The 21,705-nt window shown below is 44.3% G+C and overlaps 1 protein-coding gene across 9 annotated transcripts in view; it reads right to left on the reverse strand.

Annotated features, from left to right (window-relative positions):
* Positions 1-21,705, reverse strand: part of herc1 (HECT and RLD domain containing E3 ubiquitin protein ligase family member 1) — a 97,808-nt gene that overhangs the window by 35,354 nt on the left and 40,749 nt on the right. For 3 of the 9 annotated variants that reach the window (XM_080885252.1, XM_080885255.1, XM_080885249.1), the window contains exons 22-43: positions 17,983-18,154; positions 17,016-17,352; positions 15,872-15,992; positions 14,477-14,528; positions 13,479-13,744; positions 10,680-10,895; positions 8,740-8,860; positions 8,262-8,499; positions 8,009-8,181; positions 7,619-7,774; positions 7,428-7,534; positions 7,230-7,340; positions 6,982-7,152; positions 5,372-5,611; positions 5,174-5,257; positions 4,070-4,629; positions 2,617-3,244; positions 2,091-2,364; positions 1,784-1,994; positions 1,522-1,688; positions 1,208-1,324; positions 700-955 (exon numbers count right to left, since the gene is read on the reverse strand). In XM_080885252.1, the coding sequence (XP_080741378.1) occupies positions 700-955; positions 1,208-1,324; positions 1,522-1,688; positions 1,784-1,994; positions 2,091-2,364; positions 2,617-3,244; positions 4,070-4,629; positions 5,174-5,257; positions 5,372-5,611; positions 6,982-7,152; positions 7,230-7,340; positions 7,428-7,534; positions 7,619-7,774; positions 8,009-8,181; positions 8,262-8,499; positions 8,740-8,860; positions 10,680-10,895; positions 13,479-13,744; positions 14,477-14,528; positions 15,872-15,992; positions 17,016-17,352; positions 17,983-18,154 (4,778 nt within the window). The remainder of the gene's footprint in view (positions 1-699; positions 956-1,207; positions 1,325-1,521; positions 1,689-1,783; positions 1,995-2,090; positions 2,365-2,616; positions 3,245-4,069; positions 4,630-5,173; positions 5,258-5,371; positions 5,612-6,981; positions 7,153-7,229; positions 7,341-7,427; positions 7,535-7,618; positions 7,775-8,008; positions 8,182-8,261; positions 8,500-8,739; positions 8,861-10,679; positions 10,896-13,478; positions 13,745-14,476; positions 14,529-15,871; positions 15,993-17,015; positions 17,353-17,982; positions 18,155-21,705) is intronic. The other 6 variants (XM_080885257.1, XM_080885254.1, XM_080885256.1 and 3 more) reach the window with 4 other exon arrangements.

Below are 21,705 nucleotides of genomic sequence, written 5' to 3' on the forward strand. Positions count from 1 at the left end.
GAATGCTTGTGTATAAATACACAAACAATACACATATGCTTTCAATTGTGTAATTTAAGTGATCTAGTAGCTCTGCTTTGGAAGTTCAGTTAAAGCTAGAAATGTGTTTTGGAGTTTGTACGTGCTTTGTCTCTAGGGGTCACCACATTTATTTATATATAAACATATATAAATAAAACCACTTTCTTTTTTTACATTAGTACTTCCTTTTGTGCGTAATTTTATATTATTGTTAATAATAAATTAATTAAAGCAACAAAATAACCCGAAGAGCCGGTTGGGAGCCGAAAGAGCCGGTTCTCCAAAAAGAGCCAGAAATCCCATCAGTATTTCTTAGATCTTCACGGAGTTCCTTGGACTTTTCCATTTTTATATCGAAAGGGCGAAGCTATCAGTTGTCAATCATGATCAATAATAAGGAATGAATAGGCTACTAGTTAAAAGACTCAGTTGAATGTATGTTTGATCCTGTGTGGATTGGAGAAAATCCCAAATAAATTCAAATTTGTGGACCCAGTTTTTTTTAATTCATTAAAGACGCCTGGAATAAGAGCAGTTACTGTGACATACATGTCCATGATGAGTGTATGTAAACTTCTAACCACAACTTTTAAACATTACTTATCCTACTACTACTCTACTTAATTACTGTTGTAATTAAAATGCAACACGCTGCGAGCAATGAGCATCCTGTTGTACCTTTCGCTGAAACCTTCCTCCACTTCGGAAGTGTCTGCGCTGGCTATGACCCCGGGAGAGCACAGATATGAGTTTTTATCCAGAGACTTGGCTCCAGTGATTGCTGTGGCACCAGGACAGGACGAGTCGGGGGCTTCACCGCTGACACCGCCGCCTCTGGCGTGGGGCTCATCGTGCTCATCCTCCGTTCCTGGATGTTCGATCATCCACATGGCTAGCACGGTGATGTTCTGAGCATCTACCTCTCCTCGAGCACCTGGGATAAAAACATATAACAGGTCGACTATTTGTAGGGGAAATCTTGTTATGCCACGTCACAGACACGTAATGACGCACAGAAGCTTTGTTACACAGGATGAATTGGTAGGGAGCATTCTGAGAACATTCAAGATTTTAGGTAGAAAAAATAAGTCAACATCTTGATTATTCCTGGAATATAATCTTTTTACCCTGACTTCATGTATTTGTAAATGGACAACAATGGGCCGGTTACTGCAGATAGACTGACCAGTGGCTTCCAGAGCTTTAGTGATCTGGCGCAGGGAGAAGCCCATCTCCAACAGAGGCACAGCAATCGCAGGTGGAGGGGGAGACGTGGACAGTCTGCTGCTGGGGTCCGACAGGGCTGAAGGAAACAACAATGACATCATCATCATCGGGGTCAGGCGGCTGAATACAGTATCAAAAGATGAAAAAAGTAAAACGGAATTATATTAAAATATCTGTTTGTGTTTTCTATTTTTTCAACTTTTCCATAATGGATAAGGTCCAAGCTTTCCACAGGCCAACCAAAGAATACTCCTTGCAGTTTGGCATACTTACAGGTACCTGTTCTGTTCTGTGGTCTGGAGGGCTGGGAGTCCGGAGAGGTGAGGCTCTGTCTGCGGCCAACCTCGTCTGACGGAGAGGTCGGTAGGGATGACACTGGAGGAGTCTGGGCTCGACGTGTCGGAACAAGAGTGGTGGTGGGGTAACTGGAGAACATTTGCCTGCAGGTGGATTCAAATAATCATCTGGCTTTAATCCCACACGGAAACAAGGCTACTCGTTAGCACTAGCTAAATAACAATATGTGCCATCTGACCTCAGGAGGCTGAGAGGCATGACTCCTGGAGACTCCGAGGCAGGGGCGGTCTCTGTATCAGTGACAGGTGTGGTAGCCGTGGTAGTGTCCTCCAGTGAGGAGCTCATAAAGGAGGTGGTGCTGGAAGCTGACGGACTGGTGGTGACGGGGGTTTGTGCCAACTGTTCCCCCTCTGTAACTTCCCCCTCACCTTCAGGTTCACTTCTCACACCTGTGAAAGAGATAAAAAAATGATCATTTGTAGCTTTATTCTATGTGGCTTGATTATAAACTGGACTCTGAACTGAAACTATCTGCATGTTCTCACCAGCCTTTGCTTTCCCACCACTAGGCTCCTCCAACAACCCATTTACAACCAGCTTGTAGATCATAGCCTGCGCCCTCTCCAGGTCTGCCAGTCCCAGGGCTCGCTTGATGGGGGAGCGCATTACTGCCCGCTTCACCATGTGACGCATGAGGAACTGCAGAGCTGCCCGCATCTCCACCTCGTCCTGGTATACTGGTGAGGTGGCAGCTGGGTTTCCACTGGTGCAGGTGTTCAGATCAGCGTTGTGCCCACTGGGGGTTGCTTCTGGTAACACCTGGAGGTCAGGACAGAACTGGTGGTTAGAAATCTCGTAATATTTAACTGAGATCTGTTTTTGATTTCACCAACTTCAGACAATGTATTTACATATGTACTTAACATACTTTACACATGGTGCAAACAACCAGAAACGTTCACATTTCTGTAGAAGTCAAAGATTTCCTGTAAGAATTCCTGTGAACTGCACAGCACGCCAAGTGCATGGACTGCTACAGCTTAAGTAAACGTACTCGGCAGGCTTCTTTACCTTTGGTATGAGGAGCAGCTCAGCATACTTGCTGCAGCTCAGCAGCGCGCTGAGGGTCTTCATAGCTCCCAGGTAGAGGTAGGACAGCTGCACAGCATGGATCTCTGACTGAGTGGTGATGGAGGAAGGAGAGGGCTCGTGACTGCGGCAGCCATGATCATGGCCTTTCTTCCTGTTCCCATCAGCAGGAGCAGGAGCAGTGAAAAGGGTTTCATTCGCACCTACCCCGCCCCCAGCCACAGAGGAGATCTCACTCTCTGACTTTGAGTTGGGCGCCACGTGTGCTTTCACCTCATCGAGGCTGTGGGACACTCGTAGGTCAGAGGTTGTGGCAGCCGAAGGGGCTCCAACGTTATCTTTTGAGTCGTTACGGTTGTGCCCTTCGCCGTCGGTTTTCTCCTCGCCGCCGGTCGGCTCGTGCCCAGTAGAGGGTGTGTTGCGGTGCTTCTTCTCGTGGCGTCGGGCGCTGAGCTTTGTTGTAGTATCCTCGTGAATGCTGGTAAGGTAGGTGAGGTCCAACAACAAGGAGGCAGTGAGGCCACGGAAACGGGCCACATCAAAGGGCAAAGGCTCGCACGGGTCCAGGTTGTACAATGGAGTGTCACTAGGTGACCAGAAAGTTGGGAAGCTTTAATAGAAGGGAGTGGAGAGTGAAAAGAGACAAGGGAAGGAAACACAAAGTGAGGGAAAGGGTAGGAGAGAAAAGGCACAGCATGCGAGACAAATAAAAAGGTGCATTATGTGGGTATCACACGTGACCATCCCAGAAGAATGTATGGACGATGAGTCAAAAGCCGAAGTCAAGATGTGAAAGAGTAAAACGGAGCAAAGGAAAACAGAGGGTGACATGATGATTTCAAAGGAGGACACGGCAGAAAACATGAAGACACATCCAGAAATCACATCCAGCTCCATCTGTGATGTCGACACGTTCCAGTAGACACGTGTTCTTCAGCAACACGAACACGTGTCTAGAGGACAGCTCGTTTCACATGCCGTGCAAAGTGATGTTACTCTTTTTTAACCCCTGAAGTCATTATTCCAGAGAAACAGAACAACGGTTGCAGTCTAAGCCTTAACCTCCTAAGACCCGAACTCTTTCATGGCATACATTCTTAACTTCTTCTGCTATTTGGGCTGTTTGGGACCTGATGAATGTAAAATCTTGCTCTCTAAGCACCTGATATCCACATATGAGGGCATTCGTTTTGCATTTCGATAGAACGGTGGCAGTGTAACGTCCTCGTAAGTGGATATCAGGCCCTTGTAGAGCAATATTTAGTATTGTGGTCTAGACAACCCAAAATGTGATGTCCACATATGTGGATGCCAGGTCCTAGGGGGTAGAAGTCACTCAGCACTTTGTCTTACGTCTTTAGTATGTCCTAAACATATATGCTTTACATTTAATAAGAATAAGCCAGTAAACAGCAGAAAACTTTTCATTCGATACCTGATAGTGACCTCGGCTTCATCCCACTGCACCTTAGCTGAGGTACTGCCTTCCTTCGTCACACCCAGCAGAGTAGCATGCCTCCCGGTCTGTTTGTGCACACATCTGCCTCCGACCCGAAGTCCTGCATCCGCCCCCCCGATCACTGCCAGGACAGGCCACACCTCTGTGCAGAGGGTTCTCAAGTGGTGCTCCGACAGTTCCCCCAAGCCGTGCTGCCGTCCGTGGCGACCTTTCTCCTCATCTGTCCGTGTGGGCGTCTCCTGGCTTTCTCTCTGAGTGTCGTGCTCCTCGCGGCTCTGCACCGAGCGGCTCTTTTTCAGCCTCTGTCCTAGGCCGCCGCCAGAAGCGCCAGCTGACTCTCTAAAGCACAGTTTGATTTTGTGAAGTCGTTCAGTCATAGTCTTGTTTATGCGAGGGGTCCAGTGGTCAGTGCGATGTAGGATGCGGATCAGCTGTATGGTGGCTTCAGCCAGCACTGTGGCCACAGGGCTGCAGACAGGATCCCCAGGTAAGAGGTCTCGCGGTGTTCCCCTCATTTGCATGTCACATATCTTAACCTAGAGACCGAAGATAAAGACAAAACATATACAGTAACTAACATATACTCAGAAACAGATTCTTTGAGGTGATTTCAGGTGTTTTAAGTGTTTAATCAACGGTTGTTAGATGAATGTAGATACAAACAAGTGTCTGAGTAGTCAAAAATCCATAATGTAAATTTGACTATTCGCAAATCAACAATTCTCTTTTTGGGTCTCTCGCAAAGATCCAAAGCTGACAGACCTCATCAATAAAAGATTTCATTTCATGTCGATGACATGTGCTAATTACTTGTGATTGGTGGACAATATTAGCCTACATGCAGGCACATGAAACAGCGTCATGTGTCACATTAGTTTTGCACTGCACGATAAAAAGATCTAACGACTTTAAAACTGTTTATTTACTGTTTAATTACTTTTTATAGTGAAGATGAAAACACACATTACAACATGTGAAATGACTTCACAGATATCTTAAATGAATATTTCCATTAATTAATTCAACACTCAGCCTCAAAGAGTGAATGTTCAAAAGGACGGACTCAGTCCAGCCACCTACCTTCTCTCCTGGATTACTGCTGTAGAACATCACACAGGGATAGAGCTCCGTGGCATCCACGTCCTCAAAGGCCAACTTGGGCTCCTTTGGAATCAAACGTTGATAGTTAGAGAAAGAACTATTGATTTCTAACAGGAGTCTAACTAAAGTCTTTTCACTTGCACGAATAACTGACTGCTCTCCTTTTTCACCCCTCACCTCTCCGTTCTTGCCAAAGGAGACCGTTCTTGCTTCCATATCCAGAACGCAGGTGATGAAATCTCCCTGAGTAAAGCTGCTAAGCGTCAGCGTTTGCTCCCCGTTATGATAGAGGTTTCCGCTATACGCTCGGTACAGCCACATATCCGATGTGGTGCGATGGTTGAAGTCGTGCACGGGCCATCGTGACACACCCACGCATGTCCCCTCGTTGCCTCGATTCTCCTTCACAATGTAGAACTACGGGTGACAACAAACAAACTCTGAAACACGTAGGGAGCAAAATAAAAACAAAGGCCACCTCTCCCACCTCTGTGTTACTGATATTTAAAAACAAAACTATGCTTTATTATTATATAAGGAAATCGAGCAGAAAAATTGACTAAAAACAATATTAATCTTCTTTTTTGAGTGTTCTCCAACCAGTGTTGGGGAGTGTTGGGTCTGCGCCTCAGCAGACCCGCTGGTTCAGAGACTTATTCCCGTTAACGAAGCAAGACGAACAGCTCGACCAGTTCTTCACACGCTAGCTTCCCTGCAGCCTTTTATTTCTGTGACACACAGTTTACACAAACAGTTACTTTGTTGAAATAAGTGGATTACACGGCGGTCTCTTCCTGTTTCATATGTTAGGCTATGGCCTCTCTGTTTTTGGTGATTCCACGCCGGTGGAAACCCAAACAAACACACATTAAGAGGATCTAATTCCTGTGTCTCGATCTCACTGCCCATGTCACCTCTACTTGCGGCCGCATAATGACGTGAAGAAATGTTTTTAAAAATTATTGTTCAATAAATGATTAAATATGAAGGCAATAGCAGAGTGTTACAGGCATCGCCCTAAAGCATGCAGCCTGATGGGCAGTGTAGTCCGTGCTGCAGGGAGAATGGACGGCCATACCTGTGATGTGTCTGTGAGCGAGGAGGGAGAAAAAGGAAAAGTACGAGCTGTCACCGAGCAGAAACGGGAGCTGGAAGCATGTAAATATAATAATAACCACTGCAGCCTGACGAGCCCAGCTGTAAGTAAGCTGTTAAGACTCGACTGTACACCGTGTTCGTGTTTTCCTCCGAAACAATAAGCTCTGTTGCAGCAGCCTTTCAACGCCTCTCTCTGTCTCCCACTAGCAAAGTTGACCCAGACAACAAAGTAAAGCTAGTTTTCAGCTACGAGCCCGACACGAACCCGACGTATCAGCCAGAGGTCCCTTTACTACGGTTCGGAACCGCGGACCTGTTTTATATACGCGAGGAATAGTTTTCTATATGAGATCGCTGCAAAAAGTGCAGCCTTACCTAATGTCCACCTACTGTTACTCATTTATATTAAGATTTAAACATCTAGTTGGTGTTGGTGTGGAGAGTAGCCTTCAGTAATAGTAATAAATCACACAGCAATAGGACATTCATGTAGTTGTAAAAAGCATGATAATATATTAAGTAATCCAAAGTATTCAGAATACGTTACTCTCATTGAGTAACGTAATGGAATACGTTACAAAATACATTTTGGGGCATGTAATCTGTAATCTGTAGTGGAATACATTTTAAAAGTAACCTTCCCAACACTGCCTCCAAGTAATAATGAGCCAATGAGAAAAATACTGTACCTTCCACTGGTAGCATCCAGAGGAGATGCCAGTCGAGGCCAGGCCGTAGCCTTTACCCCCGCTGCCGTGTGTCAGCCCCTGACTGTTTTCCACTACACAACACTGAGCCTTTTCTGGGTCAAAGGAAATTTCCTGAATGGGAAGGTTCTCATCTTCCTCCTCTGTATCTCCCTGTGAATTCAAGCAGCTGTCAGCTACATAAACAAATAAAGATAAAGATACATCCACAGCTAGGTGATCCTGCACACCTGTAGTTTAAGCTCCTGAACTTTTTCTTTAATCTGGATCGAGTGTTTGGTTTGAGCAATGGGACCTTCCCACATGCAGTCAGACAGCAGGGAGAAGAGCCGTTCAATGACCTAGAGGACAAGAAAATATTAAAGCTGGCGGACTGACGACAGTCATGTAGGGCAAACTGAGGACTTGCACAGAGAAACTATTAGCACCTGTGTCATTTGGTCATCTTCCATGCTAGCCTCGCAGGCAGGCAGGACAGCCTCCAAAACATGAAGAGCCAGGAGCCGAGTTCTCAAGTTTCCCACCAGAGGAACACCTACATTTAATAACCAGAGGAAACGTCATTTTCACTTATGTTTATATTTGAGAAAGCACCATACACGATAGTAGCTTCTCGTACCTGAGCAGCACTTCTGCGCTGCAATGTTCAGCAGCACCTCAGTCCATTTGGGGGATGCCATCTTGGACTGGATGGCCTTGGAGGACACCACCCTCCTTAGGAAGACCAAGAAGTCACCGAGGTGCAGTTCGGCTGTATGCTGTTTGCGCAGCAACGCTGAAAATCAACAGAATTGCAATAAGTATAATAACAGGTTGCACTTATACAAACACAAAAACGGACTTTCTTTGAAGCAAATACTGTTCACACCACATCATCTAAACCTCATGCAAAAGTGCATCACTCATGTGAGTGTTGCTAAGTCAATGACTTATACATCTCAAGATTTAAAGAAAATAAACAAGCTTTAAACAAACACAGAGATGTAATGACAACAAACGCGAGTTTCACCTCTGAAGTCTTTCCTTTCAGAGTCGGCGCTGTCCTCATGTTTGCCATCTTCCTGCTCTTTTCCAGCATGAAGGAGACTAACTCCTGCCTGAGATAACAGGTTTTTCAGCTGACTGCAAAGCAGGTCCAGCAGTGACTGGACAACCTTGGGACTCAATTTGTCTGCATATGTTCTGCAAACACAAGGAAAGACACTGGTGTTGCACTGCTTCTGATTTACCAATTCCTCTACTGCACCTTGTTGAGCGCTTACCCCGTGCTGATGGCGAGTATTTGCAGCAGCCGTGTGGAGGCCACCTTCAGGGCAGTGCTGAGCTGAGACACGCCAGGTTTTTGCAGGAGCTGGAGGGGCTGCCCCAGCATGGTCTCCGTCCCGCAGAGCTGGGACAGCACATTGAGCAGCCCACTGGAGATGGCCAGAGACACATCCACTGGCTGGTAGCGAACGCTCAATGCAAACACAGTCACCAGCAGGAGGCGCTGCTGAGCTTCTACGGTGACAAATGAAAAGATCAAAGAAAGGGGTCAAATAGAAGCTCACAGGCTGGGCCTTGTGTTTTAGAGGTTTAGAGTAAGGCCGTTAAGTTCTCTTTTCAAAACACGATTGGAGACATAACTTCACATCTACCTGCAGGTGAAGCTATCGCCTGAAAGTTCTAATAAGCTTTCATAAATGTAAGCAGTACAGCTGTGAACACTCCTCAGTTCTATACAGCAGCACTCTGGATTACCTATGTGGTGCTTGTTTGCCTGAAGTGCTCTTTCCAGTGTGACAGACAGTTGCTGGTAAATCTTATGGACAGCCGTCTGGATTTCCATTTGGAGGCTCCTCTTTGCTGCTTTTACACCATCCTGTCAAAAACAAACGCACAGCCACACAAAGACAGAGTTCAAAACAACAAATCAGTCAGTCCTTTACACATACACTGAAGGTGAAAATACTGATGCACCTCTTCCTGTCAAACAAATACAGAGATCCTATATTGAGGATACAGCGCATCACAATGAACCGGTAAACTCCTTTTGTACTGCAGGCAGCCCACTCTGAGTTTATGTGCCAGTGTACAGAACTTAATCCCTGAAATATTTTATATAAAAAAAATAAGAACAGAAGGAAATCTCACCACTACCACTCACCCGTCAATATGTGTCTTATATGAGTGGACGAGTCAATGAATTCACTTCTATCCAATGACAGCATTACTAAAGTGAGTTTAGGATATCCTAAACTTTTCTGCTGGTAACCGCTGCTGTTTTTACCACTGTTAGCTGCTGTTAACTGATGGTATTGAAACTGAATTTGAAGGTGATTTAGCATTGTTGGACTCAAACGCTCGGTAAATAAATCCTCATACAATGTGAGAATACAATCAGACTCTTCATCAGAAACAAAATGTGACTTTTAGGCCTTGAGCCTAACGTTAGCTGGCATACTGTTAGCGTAGAGGCATGCTAATTGTCAGCTGTCCAGAGGCAAGATGGTTGCATGTCTAATCAGCAGACAAAGAGCAACTGCAACAATGTTGTGAATAAATAAGTGAGTTTATGGAGTTTCGTGTGTTAGAGCCCTGACCTCAGCTCAGCAGATGATGAAGTATCCATGTACAAATATTAAATGGTCATATATAGTTTAAAAGTGATCTTAAAAATATATAGTTTAAAAGTATTAGTGATCTTTAAATGAAAAGTATGTGGCTGGTCTCTTGAGACAGACACCCTCTCTATTTTTGATCAAACTTGTAGGCATGGCTGGATCAGGTCACCCTAAATCAGTCCTTAGATATGGTGCTATAGAAAGGCTCAGGCTGCTATTTCTCCACGTCCTTCAGTTTATGTGTTTATGTGCCACAACTGAATGCTAGATTTTGTCTGGTCACTTTTGGAGTTGCATTGCTGTGGAGGTAATTAATATCAACTCCAGAAGAGTCAATTCTTCAATTTGGGCTTAATTAATAATATTTTAATAATTAATATATTAGTATAATATTGACTGACATACTGGTCAATATTAGGTTTTTGTCAATACATTGGTATCTGCATTTATACTGGCCAGTAAATGAAAATGTAAAAACGTAAATAAGACACACGACAGAGGCAACTTGTTATGAAGAGAAAACAAGATTAAAAAACGTCATTGTCACGTTTGTTTTAGTAAGAACTCATAAATAGCTTCATATAACAAATTTTAGTGAAATCAGTTTGTCAATGATGTCAGCTGATACATTGTGTTTTTAAAACACCAGAAATCCACACAGTGCCTGGAGGAACGCAGAGCAAACAAAGGGACAAACTCAAACCCCGAACAGATAACCCTGCAGATCAGAACCACATTCTGAGCATTAGCAGAGCGAGCGGGACTTCCTGGTGGTTCCAACACCCAAATGAACCAGTGATGTATTTTGATGATGATCGTTATTAACAATAATTACTTTTGCAAACCTGGATCTATGTTGCCATCAAGAAAGGACAGCAAAGTTGAATCATTTCATTGGCTGGCCCGCTACGTTACTACTGTGACACCTATTACATACTTGAATTTTTTAACACGCCAAATATCCTGTAAAGACATTAAGATGCAAATCTATGAGATAACAGATAATGCCTATCATCTCACAAATTGTCCAGACACTCGCAATTCGAGGTATTCTTCATCCTGTGATGAGAGCCATACCTGGTAATGATGCAGCTGCACGTTCTCTCTCTTCAGCACTCCAGTTCCCACAGTGCCAAGGCCAAAACAGCCAGCCAGGAACTGCAACCTGACAGAGGTGAGCAGTGAAGAGGACTGGAAGACTGCGCTGGATCGATCTGCATTGTTCAGTTGGCTGCCCTTCTCTTCCATGCCTGAGATCAACACCACAATCTGGTGGAGTGCTTCCAAACGCAGCTGGACACAGAACACATCCAACACTCAAATGAATATTCTGAATACTGACTGATAAGATAGACGTAATTAGCATCAGTAACACTGGTTTGTGAAGCCCTGTTACTAGGCCTGGAGCTGTAGATGTTTTTAGCCAATAAGTATAGCCTAAATAAGTCTTTACAAGGAAGCTGTGTTTGAGTGGGTACGGCAAGCCAGGAGGTAGAGCAACTGGGAGGTCGGTGGATCAATTCCCGGCTACTCTAGAGCAGCGTTTCCCAACCACTGTGCTGCGGCACATAGGTGTGCCGTTCCACCTGATTATTACTCGAAGCGATCGGTGTGAGTAACGGCCAGAACAATTACATTGTCTTCCACTAGAGGAGAGTACAACTACCTGCTCTAATTAAATGGGTTGCCAAATGCCAGTAAAACAGGAGAAGACGAAGAAGAAATTACATAATAGTCACGTAATAGCAATAGATAAATATCTGAAGAGAAAAAGTAGTCAGCCTGATCTGGTTCCTGGAGAAAATGCTGACCCAGATGAAGGCCTTAGGATGAGCAGTGGTTAGAAGAAAGCACAAAAGGTCTACTGGGGACAAACCGAGCCAGTTTCGCTACGCATGGTGCTCAGGGGAAAATGATCAATATGCTTTTTGTGACATTGTTGTTTAATGGTGTGCCGTGTGATTTTTTTAATGTGAAATATGTGCCGTGGCTCCAAATGGTTGGGAAACACTGCTCTAGCATGTTAGGCAAGAGACTGAATCCAGAATGGATCCATTGAGCACAAATGTTAAACAACGTGCTTGTTCATAGCATAGTGTTTACTGAGGTCATGGCCGAGGGCTGTTTCCTCATAGAATTCTATAAGCCCAATAAGTCCTTTCAAAACCATGTTTTATCTACTAAAAACATGCAAACCACTCTTCAAACCTGGAAGGCACCAAACCACTACTGCACATGCTCTATATGACTTGCACAAATTCCCCCTTTCGCTACAAATAGATTCCAAATTTGTGAGAAACACAGATTTGTCCAAACAATGTCTGAAGACCAACTCCTGAGACGTGTGGTGCAGAACTATAGTTTTAATATTTCTTAAGTGCAAAAATCATGGTATTGTAGATGTCAATTTTTCAAGGTACATGGATGGAGTCTTCCTTCAAGCTGCAGTTTGACTGTTTACTGGGTAAAATGTTTTCACTGGAAGCCCGTTTCCGCCACTAAATAAAAACAAAACAGCTAGTATCCATAACTCGAAATTTCGAGTTAGCTCTGCCAATCAAAAATATACGTGAATGAGGTCGCTTTCTTGTTACCCGGAAGCTTATGGCGCAGAGGAACGCGCACTCAAAAACGGATCCCAACAAATTGGCGCTTTCGCGAGTACGTTTGCTGATAGTAACACCATGTGATTCAGCTAATAACAGGGATTTCATCATTTGTGAAGCCAGGCTGAAAACACTCAGCAATCTGTGGATTCACGACTGGATGTAATACCGGTAGCTTAGCTGTAGCATTTGTAGCTGAGGCTTCAGCTTCTGGGTAACAAGGAAATGACGTCATTCACGTAGATTACTGATTGGCAGCACTAACTCGAAATTTCAAGTTATTAACTCAAAATTTTGAGTTATGGATCCTTTTTTTTTAGTGGCGGAAACGGGCTTCCATAATGTTTTCCTGTATCCAGTGTGTGTGCTCTGTTCTGCCCAGCTCAGTCTTTTCTTTTTGTCGGCCCGTCTCAGACCATGAAGTCACCCCTCCACTGTGATGCTGACACTGGTGTTTGACAGGTACTATTTAATGCAGCTGCCAGTTTACAACCCGTGAGGTGTCTCCGTTTTAAACGACACATTCTCAGATGTTTGTCTTCTTGCACAGTTGTGCATCGGGCCTCCCACTCCTTTTTCTGCCTATTTTAGACTCAGTGTTTGCTGCTCCCTAAAGGGATATGGATAAGAGATTTTAAGTTTCTGCACAATTACTCACAATAGCCTTCCTTTCTCAGAAGAACAACTGATGACTGGAGAACAATAAAATGACTGATGCTTCGGACACTAAACTAACCTAAATAATGCTGTGCCATGGTTTCCAGCTGTGCAACACAACTGCAAAAGGTTTTTCTACTAATTTATTAGCCTTTTAAATGTATTGATTTGGATTAGCAGCCATACCAGGAAACTGATCCAGAGGACTGACAGCTGTTGATGATAGGCCTCTAAGCAAAACTGTAGAGACATTTTTAAAATATCATCTGACTAATTTGAATTGTTTTTAAATTTGATAACGTGTTCTTCTTTAGAAAATAAAAACCCAAACTTTTGACGAAGTCTTTATATCGTCAGTAGGAATCAGTCAGTTTTAGACTGAGTGAAATGAGAGACAGGCATTACAGATTTCGGTCTTCAACTGATTTGTTGAGAAGACAAAGAAAACGTATATAATACTGTCATCTCTGTTCTGAAAAGGTATAACCGTACAAAAAATAAAAATCCTCCACAAATGAATTAAAAACGTTTCATAGAAGAAAAGAACAAAATCAACTATGCTGACTTTGATTAACCATCATTTGGTTCGACTTCTCGCTGAGGAATCGCTCACCTCTGCTCTGCTCTGCTGCTGTTCCATAGCCAGGATAATGGCCTGTGGGCTGGTGGACATACTTTCTTCTGGCTCCTTAAAAGCTGGAGCCAAGCCCACGTCACCACTGATGAAGCTGACCATGTTGTCGATGAGAGCGTGGATGCCCAGCGATCGGCTCAAGTCCAGGTCTGACTCTTCATACGTTGAACTGTAACTCTGCTGACGGCTCAGCTTGGCCCGAAACCAGGACTCAGCCAGGGAGTCTGGTGAGCTGTGAAGGAGGCCTGAGAAGGAGAAGAAGATCCCGTTTGTTGTATTTGTGCACACAGGGGATCTATTGAGGGATGTGCCGAGTAGCTTTGAAGCACTTAAAAGGAGCGCATTATTACTCGACCGGAGTTCATCAAATGGCCAAATGCTGAGTCTACATGCAGGCGCAAGCCTCCATTATGAGTTTGCCTGTGATGGATGCACCGAGTATCCAACACACACTGAGGAAGAATTCTGCGGCTGAGAAGTGGAATGGGAAACAGGCTAGCGCGTCCACACAACAACTCAGTCAAAGTATCAGCACTGATGACTTCTTCAAAAGTGCAACCCAGAAAGTTCCATGAAAATTCTTCAAAGTAACAGATTACACTCTTCACGAGGAATGAGCCATCATAGTGCAAAGTAACAGTGCAAGCAGAAGAATGGCCTGAATGGAGACGTTTATGTGATCCTGATTTCTTTATCTTTCTTTTTTTCTTTACAAAATGAAAAGTTGAGGCTCAAAGAGGGCAGGGTGTGGGTATGGCATTACAGTCATGGAGTTATGAGTTAACAAGAGGAAGAAACATGCCATCGTTTACTTGCTTGAAGTTCCTCTTGTGTTTGGGGCTCAACTGCCCCAAAAGAAGCAAATAAGCTATCCGTACAGGAATCAGAAGACAGAGAGACAAGAGTAACATATGAACGATAACAACCATTGTCCTCTCTCCAAACATTAGCGGAGCAAATTAGCGGTCGGTCGTTACCTCTCTTTTTGTGGGAGAATGCCAAGTCTAGGTCAACATTTCTTCTTCCATTCTGAAAGAAAAAACAGAACAGTTCACAGATTTGCACATTATGTTAACCTGTGATTGTAAACTGGAGATTCAGGCGGCTGAGGTGGAGGACAAACAGACTCAAGGACAAGTTATGTGTGTGGGCTTTGCAGTTGTTGTGTGAAGGAAGGCAAACATTAAAGGTGGAATTCTAATGTCAACTGCGTGATTATTGGACTAACAGATGCCAGTACTGCAGCCACAGTCTGTGAATCAATCTGCCTGTGTGTGTGTGTGTGTGTGGGGGGGGGGGGGGGGGGGGGGCAAAGTGTTTTTGCGCAGTGTACCAGGGGCACGGAGAAAAGTCGTCGTACGACACGAGGAGAGTGTGTGTGTGTGTGTGTGTGTGTGTGTGTGTGTGTGTGTGTGGGGGGGGGCAAAGTGTTTCTGTGCAGTGTACCAGGGGCACGGAGAAAAGTCGTCGTACGACACGAGGAGAGTGTGTGTGTGTGTGTGTGTGTGTGTGGGGGGGGGGGGGCAAAGTGTTTCTGTGCAGTGTACCAGGGGCACGGAGAAAAGTCGTCGTACGACACGAGGAGAGTGTGTGTGTGTGTGTGTGTGTGTGTGTGTGTGTGTGTGTGTGTGGGGGGGGGGGGGGGGGGGGGGGGAGTGTACCAGGGGCACGGAGAAAAGTCGTCGTACGACACGAGGAGAGTGTGAGAGTGTGTGTGTGTGTGTGTGTGTGTGTGTGGGGGGGGGGGGGGGGGGGGGGGGGGAGTGTTTCTGTGCAGTGTACCAGGGGCACGGAGAAAAGTCGTCGTACGACACGAGGAGAGTGTGAGAGTGTGTGTGTGTGTGTGTGTGGGGGGGGGGGGGGGGGGGGGGGGGGGCAAAGTGTTTCTGTGCAGTGTACCAGGGGCACGGAGAAAAGTCGTCGTACGACACGAGGAGAGTGTGAGAGTGTGTGTGTGTGTGTGTGTGTGTGTGTGGGGGGGGGGGGGGGGGGGGGGGGGGGAGTGTTTCTGTGCAGTGTACCAGGGGCACGGAGAAAAGTCGTCGTACGACACGAGGAGAGTTTGTGTTTGTGTGTGTGTGTGTGTGTGTGTGTGTGTGTGTGTGTGTGTGTGTGTGTGTGTGTGTGTGTGTGTGTAGTGTTCCACATGTCAGAAGCAAGTGACACATTACAGTGAACATGATTTGCTTATTAACACTGGCAAAAGGTTAATGTGTTTACTACCATCATTACTGTGACCTTGTTCTCTGTGAGATTAAAATCACATTATTTTGTCAGTGTGTGGTGGGTCAAAGGAGAGCAACTAGTTCTCTGAGTTGTTTGTCAACTGTAATGCAGATGTAACAAAGAGTGTGTGCAGGCATTTGATTTACCAAAGTGTAACCTTCTTCATCTGACTCTGGCTGGGAGAGGTCAGACTCGCTCCTGGACTTCATCAGTCTGTAACTTGGGCTGCTCTGCACTAAACGGCTCTCTGCGCTCAGGCTCTCACTTCTGTACACAAACATATCACAGCACTGTTAAATCAATGAGAACAAGACAGCTAAACAACAACAATTAAACACCATGATTTTCACCTGAATGGTGGCGCATACAGCCACATCAGTTGTCTCCCTTTTTATAAAAAGGACAAAGTACAACACGGTGCTCGAAATACAAAACATTGGAATACTTTGACATTAAAAGGGTAAAGCAGAATTATGTTCACTACGAGAGGTTCTGAGGTGCACACCGCAGGATCCAAACCACTATGGTTTGAAATGTGAGCTACAGCGTTACATTAACACAGTTTTTTTGTGTGCAGACTATTCTACTTTAATTCAGTAGGCTTAACAAACAAGAATGATATGAATGATATTACACCATGATTAATTCAGCTGATCAGGTGCACACTCAATACGAGGCACAACAAGTGAGAAAGGCTGAACAAACAAACAAACAAAATGAATTACTGTCCAAAGACTTATGGAGTCGTGTAGACAACAAAAGTAGCCTGTGTGTTATCTTTTAGTCCTGTGCAGTCACCTTACCTCACTGATATTGGGCACGTAAGACTAGTCAGATCATGACTAACTGAAGACAGCTCTTGATGTGGAGCCTTACAGTTGTGGTCAGTACAGTTCCAGTACAACTATGTAATGTGCTCATTCCAATGCTTCACTGTAAAAGTTAACAAGAGCTTGGTGCAGGAATTCAGTGTTTTTCCACCCAAGTGACGACTCAAAAACACTTTTCAAAGCACTTTCATCAAACTACCTTTAAATAAGCAGATTTAAAGTAACTATAGAATATCAACCTAATGATAAACTGAGCTATATTAAATATAACTGAAATGTTACATTATAAAAGTATATGAAATAATTAAAATAAGTTGGGTTTTCCCTTAAGTGTATATGGGGCCAGTAAAAGAGAAATGCACAATGAATGACTAAATTTCTTAGTAATGTGACTGTGCCCAATGATAAAGGAATTCAATTTTTCAGGGATGTCAACAGTAGCATCCTATTTCTCTCCGACCTGGTCATGAAGCTGAGGCACTCCTGTGTCCCTGTAGCTAACTGGGTCTGAGCTTCTTCCTGGTTCTGCTTGGTCAGCTCGCCCAGTACTGGGCTGACTCCCAGTATCAGCAGAGCACAGCGGTGGATCACAGAGTTACAGGCTGCCGTGTAAAGGTCTTGGCCTTCTGGAAGACCCGTACTGCCCCTTCTGCCCTCTTGAGCCAGAATGGTGTCTTCCTCTCCACCTCCTCCTCCTCCATTCCTGGAGCTGGAGCCCAGTCCTGTGCTGCTGCTGGCCCGCTCTCTCTCCCGACTGCGAGCCACCTCCCGCGCTGAGAGAAAACATTGAAAGATTTCTGTGTTGTGCCACAATCATACACACACACACACGCACACACAAAAAGACACACAAATAAGATGCAGTGTTAGAGGACAAAACAGCAGCCACAAAGAATTACTGGAGTCTAATAGTCAATACTAAAGCCCGTGCTAAAGCAACACACTGCAAAGCCTTCGGCACATAAATGTCCATATATTACAGGACATGAATATCAAGTGAAGGTGTTCATAACAGTATGTCAGAAGTTTACAGCTTTAAAACTGCCAGATTACACATGCTCATAGGTGCTATGAAACACCTTCCTACTGAGAAAGCTAGCTGATAAACTGTTCGACTTAGAACTTCACAGCATGAGAAATATGCAGAAATCAGTTACAATGTTGCAGATTACAGCTGCACTTCCAAATACATTATACTAAGTAGTATACCTGAATATTATTAATAATAACCATTTATTAATAATATTCATACTAGAACCCTTTTACCAACACTACAGGCTACAGTGACAAGCAAAGTCAACAAAAACACAGATGAATAATACAGACAGGATTTTAAAAAGTTAACATTTATTCAGTTATGTCCTCCAATTGGCTACTGCTTTGCACACTAAACACACACACATGCAACTACAGGCACGAGTACTTACTTCCAGCTGTCATTACTTCATGCTCCCTGTCATCCTCTTCATCGTCTTGCTCTTGATGGCCTTCTTCTCTCTCACGGTCAACCCTCTCTTCAAGTTCTGCCTCCTCGTCAATGGTGCGTGTGAAAGAGTGCTCCTGGGGGTCCATGTCCAGAGAGTCCTGATTGTCGGAAAACTGGTCAAATGACAATAATGCCTGATTTTGGATACCATTGATATGACTATTAAGCTCGGTGGAAACGTGTGTATGCAGTTATGACCATAGTTTCTTGGACAAATACAGAATATATACACAATTTTGCCTCTGTACACCACCATAGTGGGTTTTAAATCAAATAATCAACATGTGCTTAAAGTACACATTTTACCTTCACAATAAATAGGTTTAGCAAAAACTTGGCATTAACTGTTTGGGAATTCCAGAGGTGGCTGTGGCTCATGTGGCGAAGCAGGCTGTCGATCAATCAGTCCCTGGCTACTACAGTCCATGTGTCCAAGTATCCTTGGGCAGGATACTGAACCCTGAGTTGCCCAAGATGCACCCATTGGAGTGCAAGTGGGTGTGTGAATAAAATGTGTGTGATTGGGTGAATGAGACCTGTAGTAGAACGCTCTTTGAGTTGTCAAAAATTGAAGAAAAGAAAAATAATGGCTCAATTACAGGGAGTGCAGAATTATTAGGCAAATGAGTATTTTGTCCACATCATCCTCTTCATGCATGTTGTCTTACTCCAAGCTGTATAGGCTCGAAAGCCTACTACCAATTAAGCATATTAGGTGATGTGTAGAAGTCTGCATCCTTCAAGAAAAACATGATTTCCATGCAGGACAATGCTCCATCACACGCGTCCAAGTACTCCACAGCGTGGCTGCAATAAAGGGTATAAAAGAAGAAAAACTAATGACATGGCCTCCTTGTTCACCTGATCTGAACCCCATTGAGAACCTGTGGTCCATCATCAAATGTGAGATTTACAAGGAGGGAAAACAGTACACCTCTCTGAACAGTGTCTGGGAGGCTGTGGTTGCTGCTGCACGCAATGTTGATGGTGAACAGATCAAAACACTGACAGAATCCATGGATGGCAGGCTTTTGAGTGTCCTTGCAAAGAAAGGTGGCTATATTGGTCGCTGATTTGTTTTTGTTTTGTTTTTGAATGTCAGAAATGTATATTTGTGAATGTGGAGATGTTATATTGGTGTCACTGGTAAAAATAAATCATTGAAATGGGTATATATTTGTTTTTTGTTAAGTTGCCTAATAATTCTGCACAGTAATAGTCACCTGCACACACAGATATCCCCCTAAAATAGCTAAAACTAAAAACAAGCTAAAAACTACTTCCAAAAACATTCAGCTTTGATATTAATGAGTTTTTTGGGTTCATTGAGAACATGGTTGTTGTTCAATAATAAAATTATTCCTCAGAAATACAACTTGCCTAATAATTCTGCACTCCCTGTATATGGAGATGGTTCGGATTCAAAATGTCAGATGATCAGCAGAATAATGTGTTCTGTAGAGAATCCCTAAAAAATGTTCTGACAAAAGTTTCAAGCACTGCTAATCTTTTCCACCATTTACAACAGCGCCATAAAGTGCAGTATGAAGAGTGTGAAACTTTGCTGTATCACAGATCATAAAGCCTCCAGCACTGAAACAAACCACATTACAAAACTCCCATACCCATGCTGTGCCTTATGAGAAGTGGAGTGACAGTACTAAAGCAGCGGCCTATCATATCGCTAAAGACATGGTCCGCATCTCAACTGTGGAACAAGAGGCCTTTATACAGCTGCTAAAAACACTGACCGAACATACCAGATACCTAGTCAAAAGTACTTTGCAAGAGAAGTACGGCCAAAAGTATATGCTCACCAAAATGTCTCATTGACCAGCAGGACCTGTGAGCCATACATGAATGTGACTACAGCCCAAGACCACACCGCAGAGCATATAGCTGAAGCCCTGCAGGATGCCCTCACAAGCTGGAAGTTCAACCTGACGCTTTAACGACTGACAACGGGGCTAATACCTTGGTGGTTGAGGATGCAGTGTTTTTGTCACAGACTTCATGTGGCCATTGGTCAGTACAATACTGAATCAGCTGATTTGAAATAAGAAAAAAGATTACTAGGCATGACATTAAATAAAAATCTTATAGAATCACCGAAAGAGCTAAACATATCTACAGGGTTGGCCATTTATATGGATACACCATAATAACATGGGAATGGTTGGTGATATTAAATAGGGGTGCAACGATATTCGTATCGATATTGAACCGTTCGATACAGTGCTTTCGGTTCGGTACGCATACAGTGGGGCAAAAAAGTATTTAGTCAGCCACCGATTGTGCAAGTTCCCCCACCTAAAATGATGACAGAGGTCAGTAATTTGCACCAGAGGTACACTTCAACTGTGAGAGACAGAATGTGAAAAAAAAAATCCATGAATCCACATGGTAGGATTTGTAAAGAATTTATTGGTAAATCAGGGTGGAAAATAAGTATTTGGTCAATAACAAAAATACAACTCAATACTTTGTAACATAACCTTTGTTGGCAATAACAGAGGTCAAACGTTTACTATAGGTCTTTACCAGGTTTGCACACACAGTAGCTGGTATTTTGGCCCATTCCTCCATGCAGATCTTCTCGAGAGCAGTGATGTTTTGGGGCTGTCGCCGAGCAACACGGACTTTCAACTCCCGCCACAGATTTTCTATGGGGTTGAGGTCTGGAGACTGGCTAGGCCACTCCAGGACTTTCAAATGCTTCTTACGGAGCCACTCCTTTGTTGCCCGGGCGGTGTGTTTTGGATCATTGTCATGTTGGGAGACCCAGCCTCGTTTCATCTTCAAAGTTCTCACTGATGGAAGGAGGTTTTGGCTCAAAATCTCACGATACATGGCCCCATTCATTCTGTCCTTAACACGGATCAGTCGTCCTGTCCCCTTGGCAGAAAAACAGCCCCATAGCATGATGTTTCCACCCCCATGCTTCACAGTAGGTATGGTGTTCTTGGGATGCAACTCAGTATTCTTCTTCCTCCAAACACCACGAGTTGAGTTTATACCAAAAAGTTCTACTTTGGTTTCATCTGACCACATGACATTCTCCCAATCCTCTGCTGTATCATCCATGTGCTCTCTGGCAAACTTCAGACGGGCCTGGACATGCACTGGCTTCAGCAGCGAACACGTCTGGCACTGCGGGATTTGATTCCCTGCCGTTGTAGTGTGTTACTGATGGTGACCTTTGTTACTTTGGTCCCAGCTCTCTGCAGGTCATTCACCAGGTCCCCCCGTGTGCTTCTGGGATCTTTGCTCACCGTTCTCATGATCATTTTGACCCCACGGGATGAGATCTTGCGTGGAGCCCCAGATCGAGGGAGATTATCAGTGGTCTTGTATGTCTTCCATTTTCTGATGATTGCTCCCACAGTTGATTTTTTCACACCAAGCTGCTTGCCTATTGTAGATTCACTCTTCCCAGTCTGGTGCAGGTCTACAATACTTTTCCTGGTGTCCTTCCAAAGCTCTTTGGTCTTGGCCATGGCGGAGTTTGGAGTCTGACTGTTTGAGGCTGTGGACAGGTGTCTTTTATACAGATGATGAGTTCAAACAGGTGCCATTCATACAGGTAACGAGTGGGGGACAGAAAAGCTTCTTACAGAAGACGTTACAGGTCTGTGAGAGCCAGAGATTTTCCTTGTTTGAGGTG

The sequence above is a fragment of the Rhamphochromis sp. 'chilingali' genome (assembly GCF_963969265.1).
Source record: "Rhamphochromis sp. 'chilingali' genome assembly, chromosome: 6".
NCBI classification, from domain to species: domain Eukaryota; kingdom Metazoa; phylum Chordata; class Actinopteri; order Cichliformes; family Cichlidae; genus Rhamphochromis; species Rhamphochromis sp. 'chilingali'.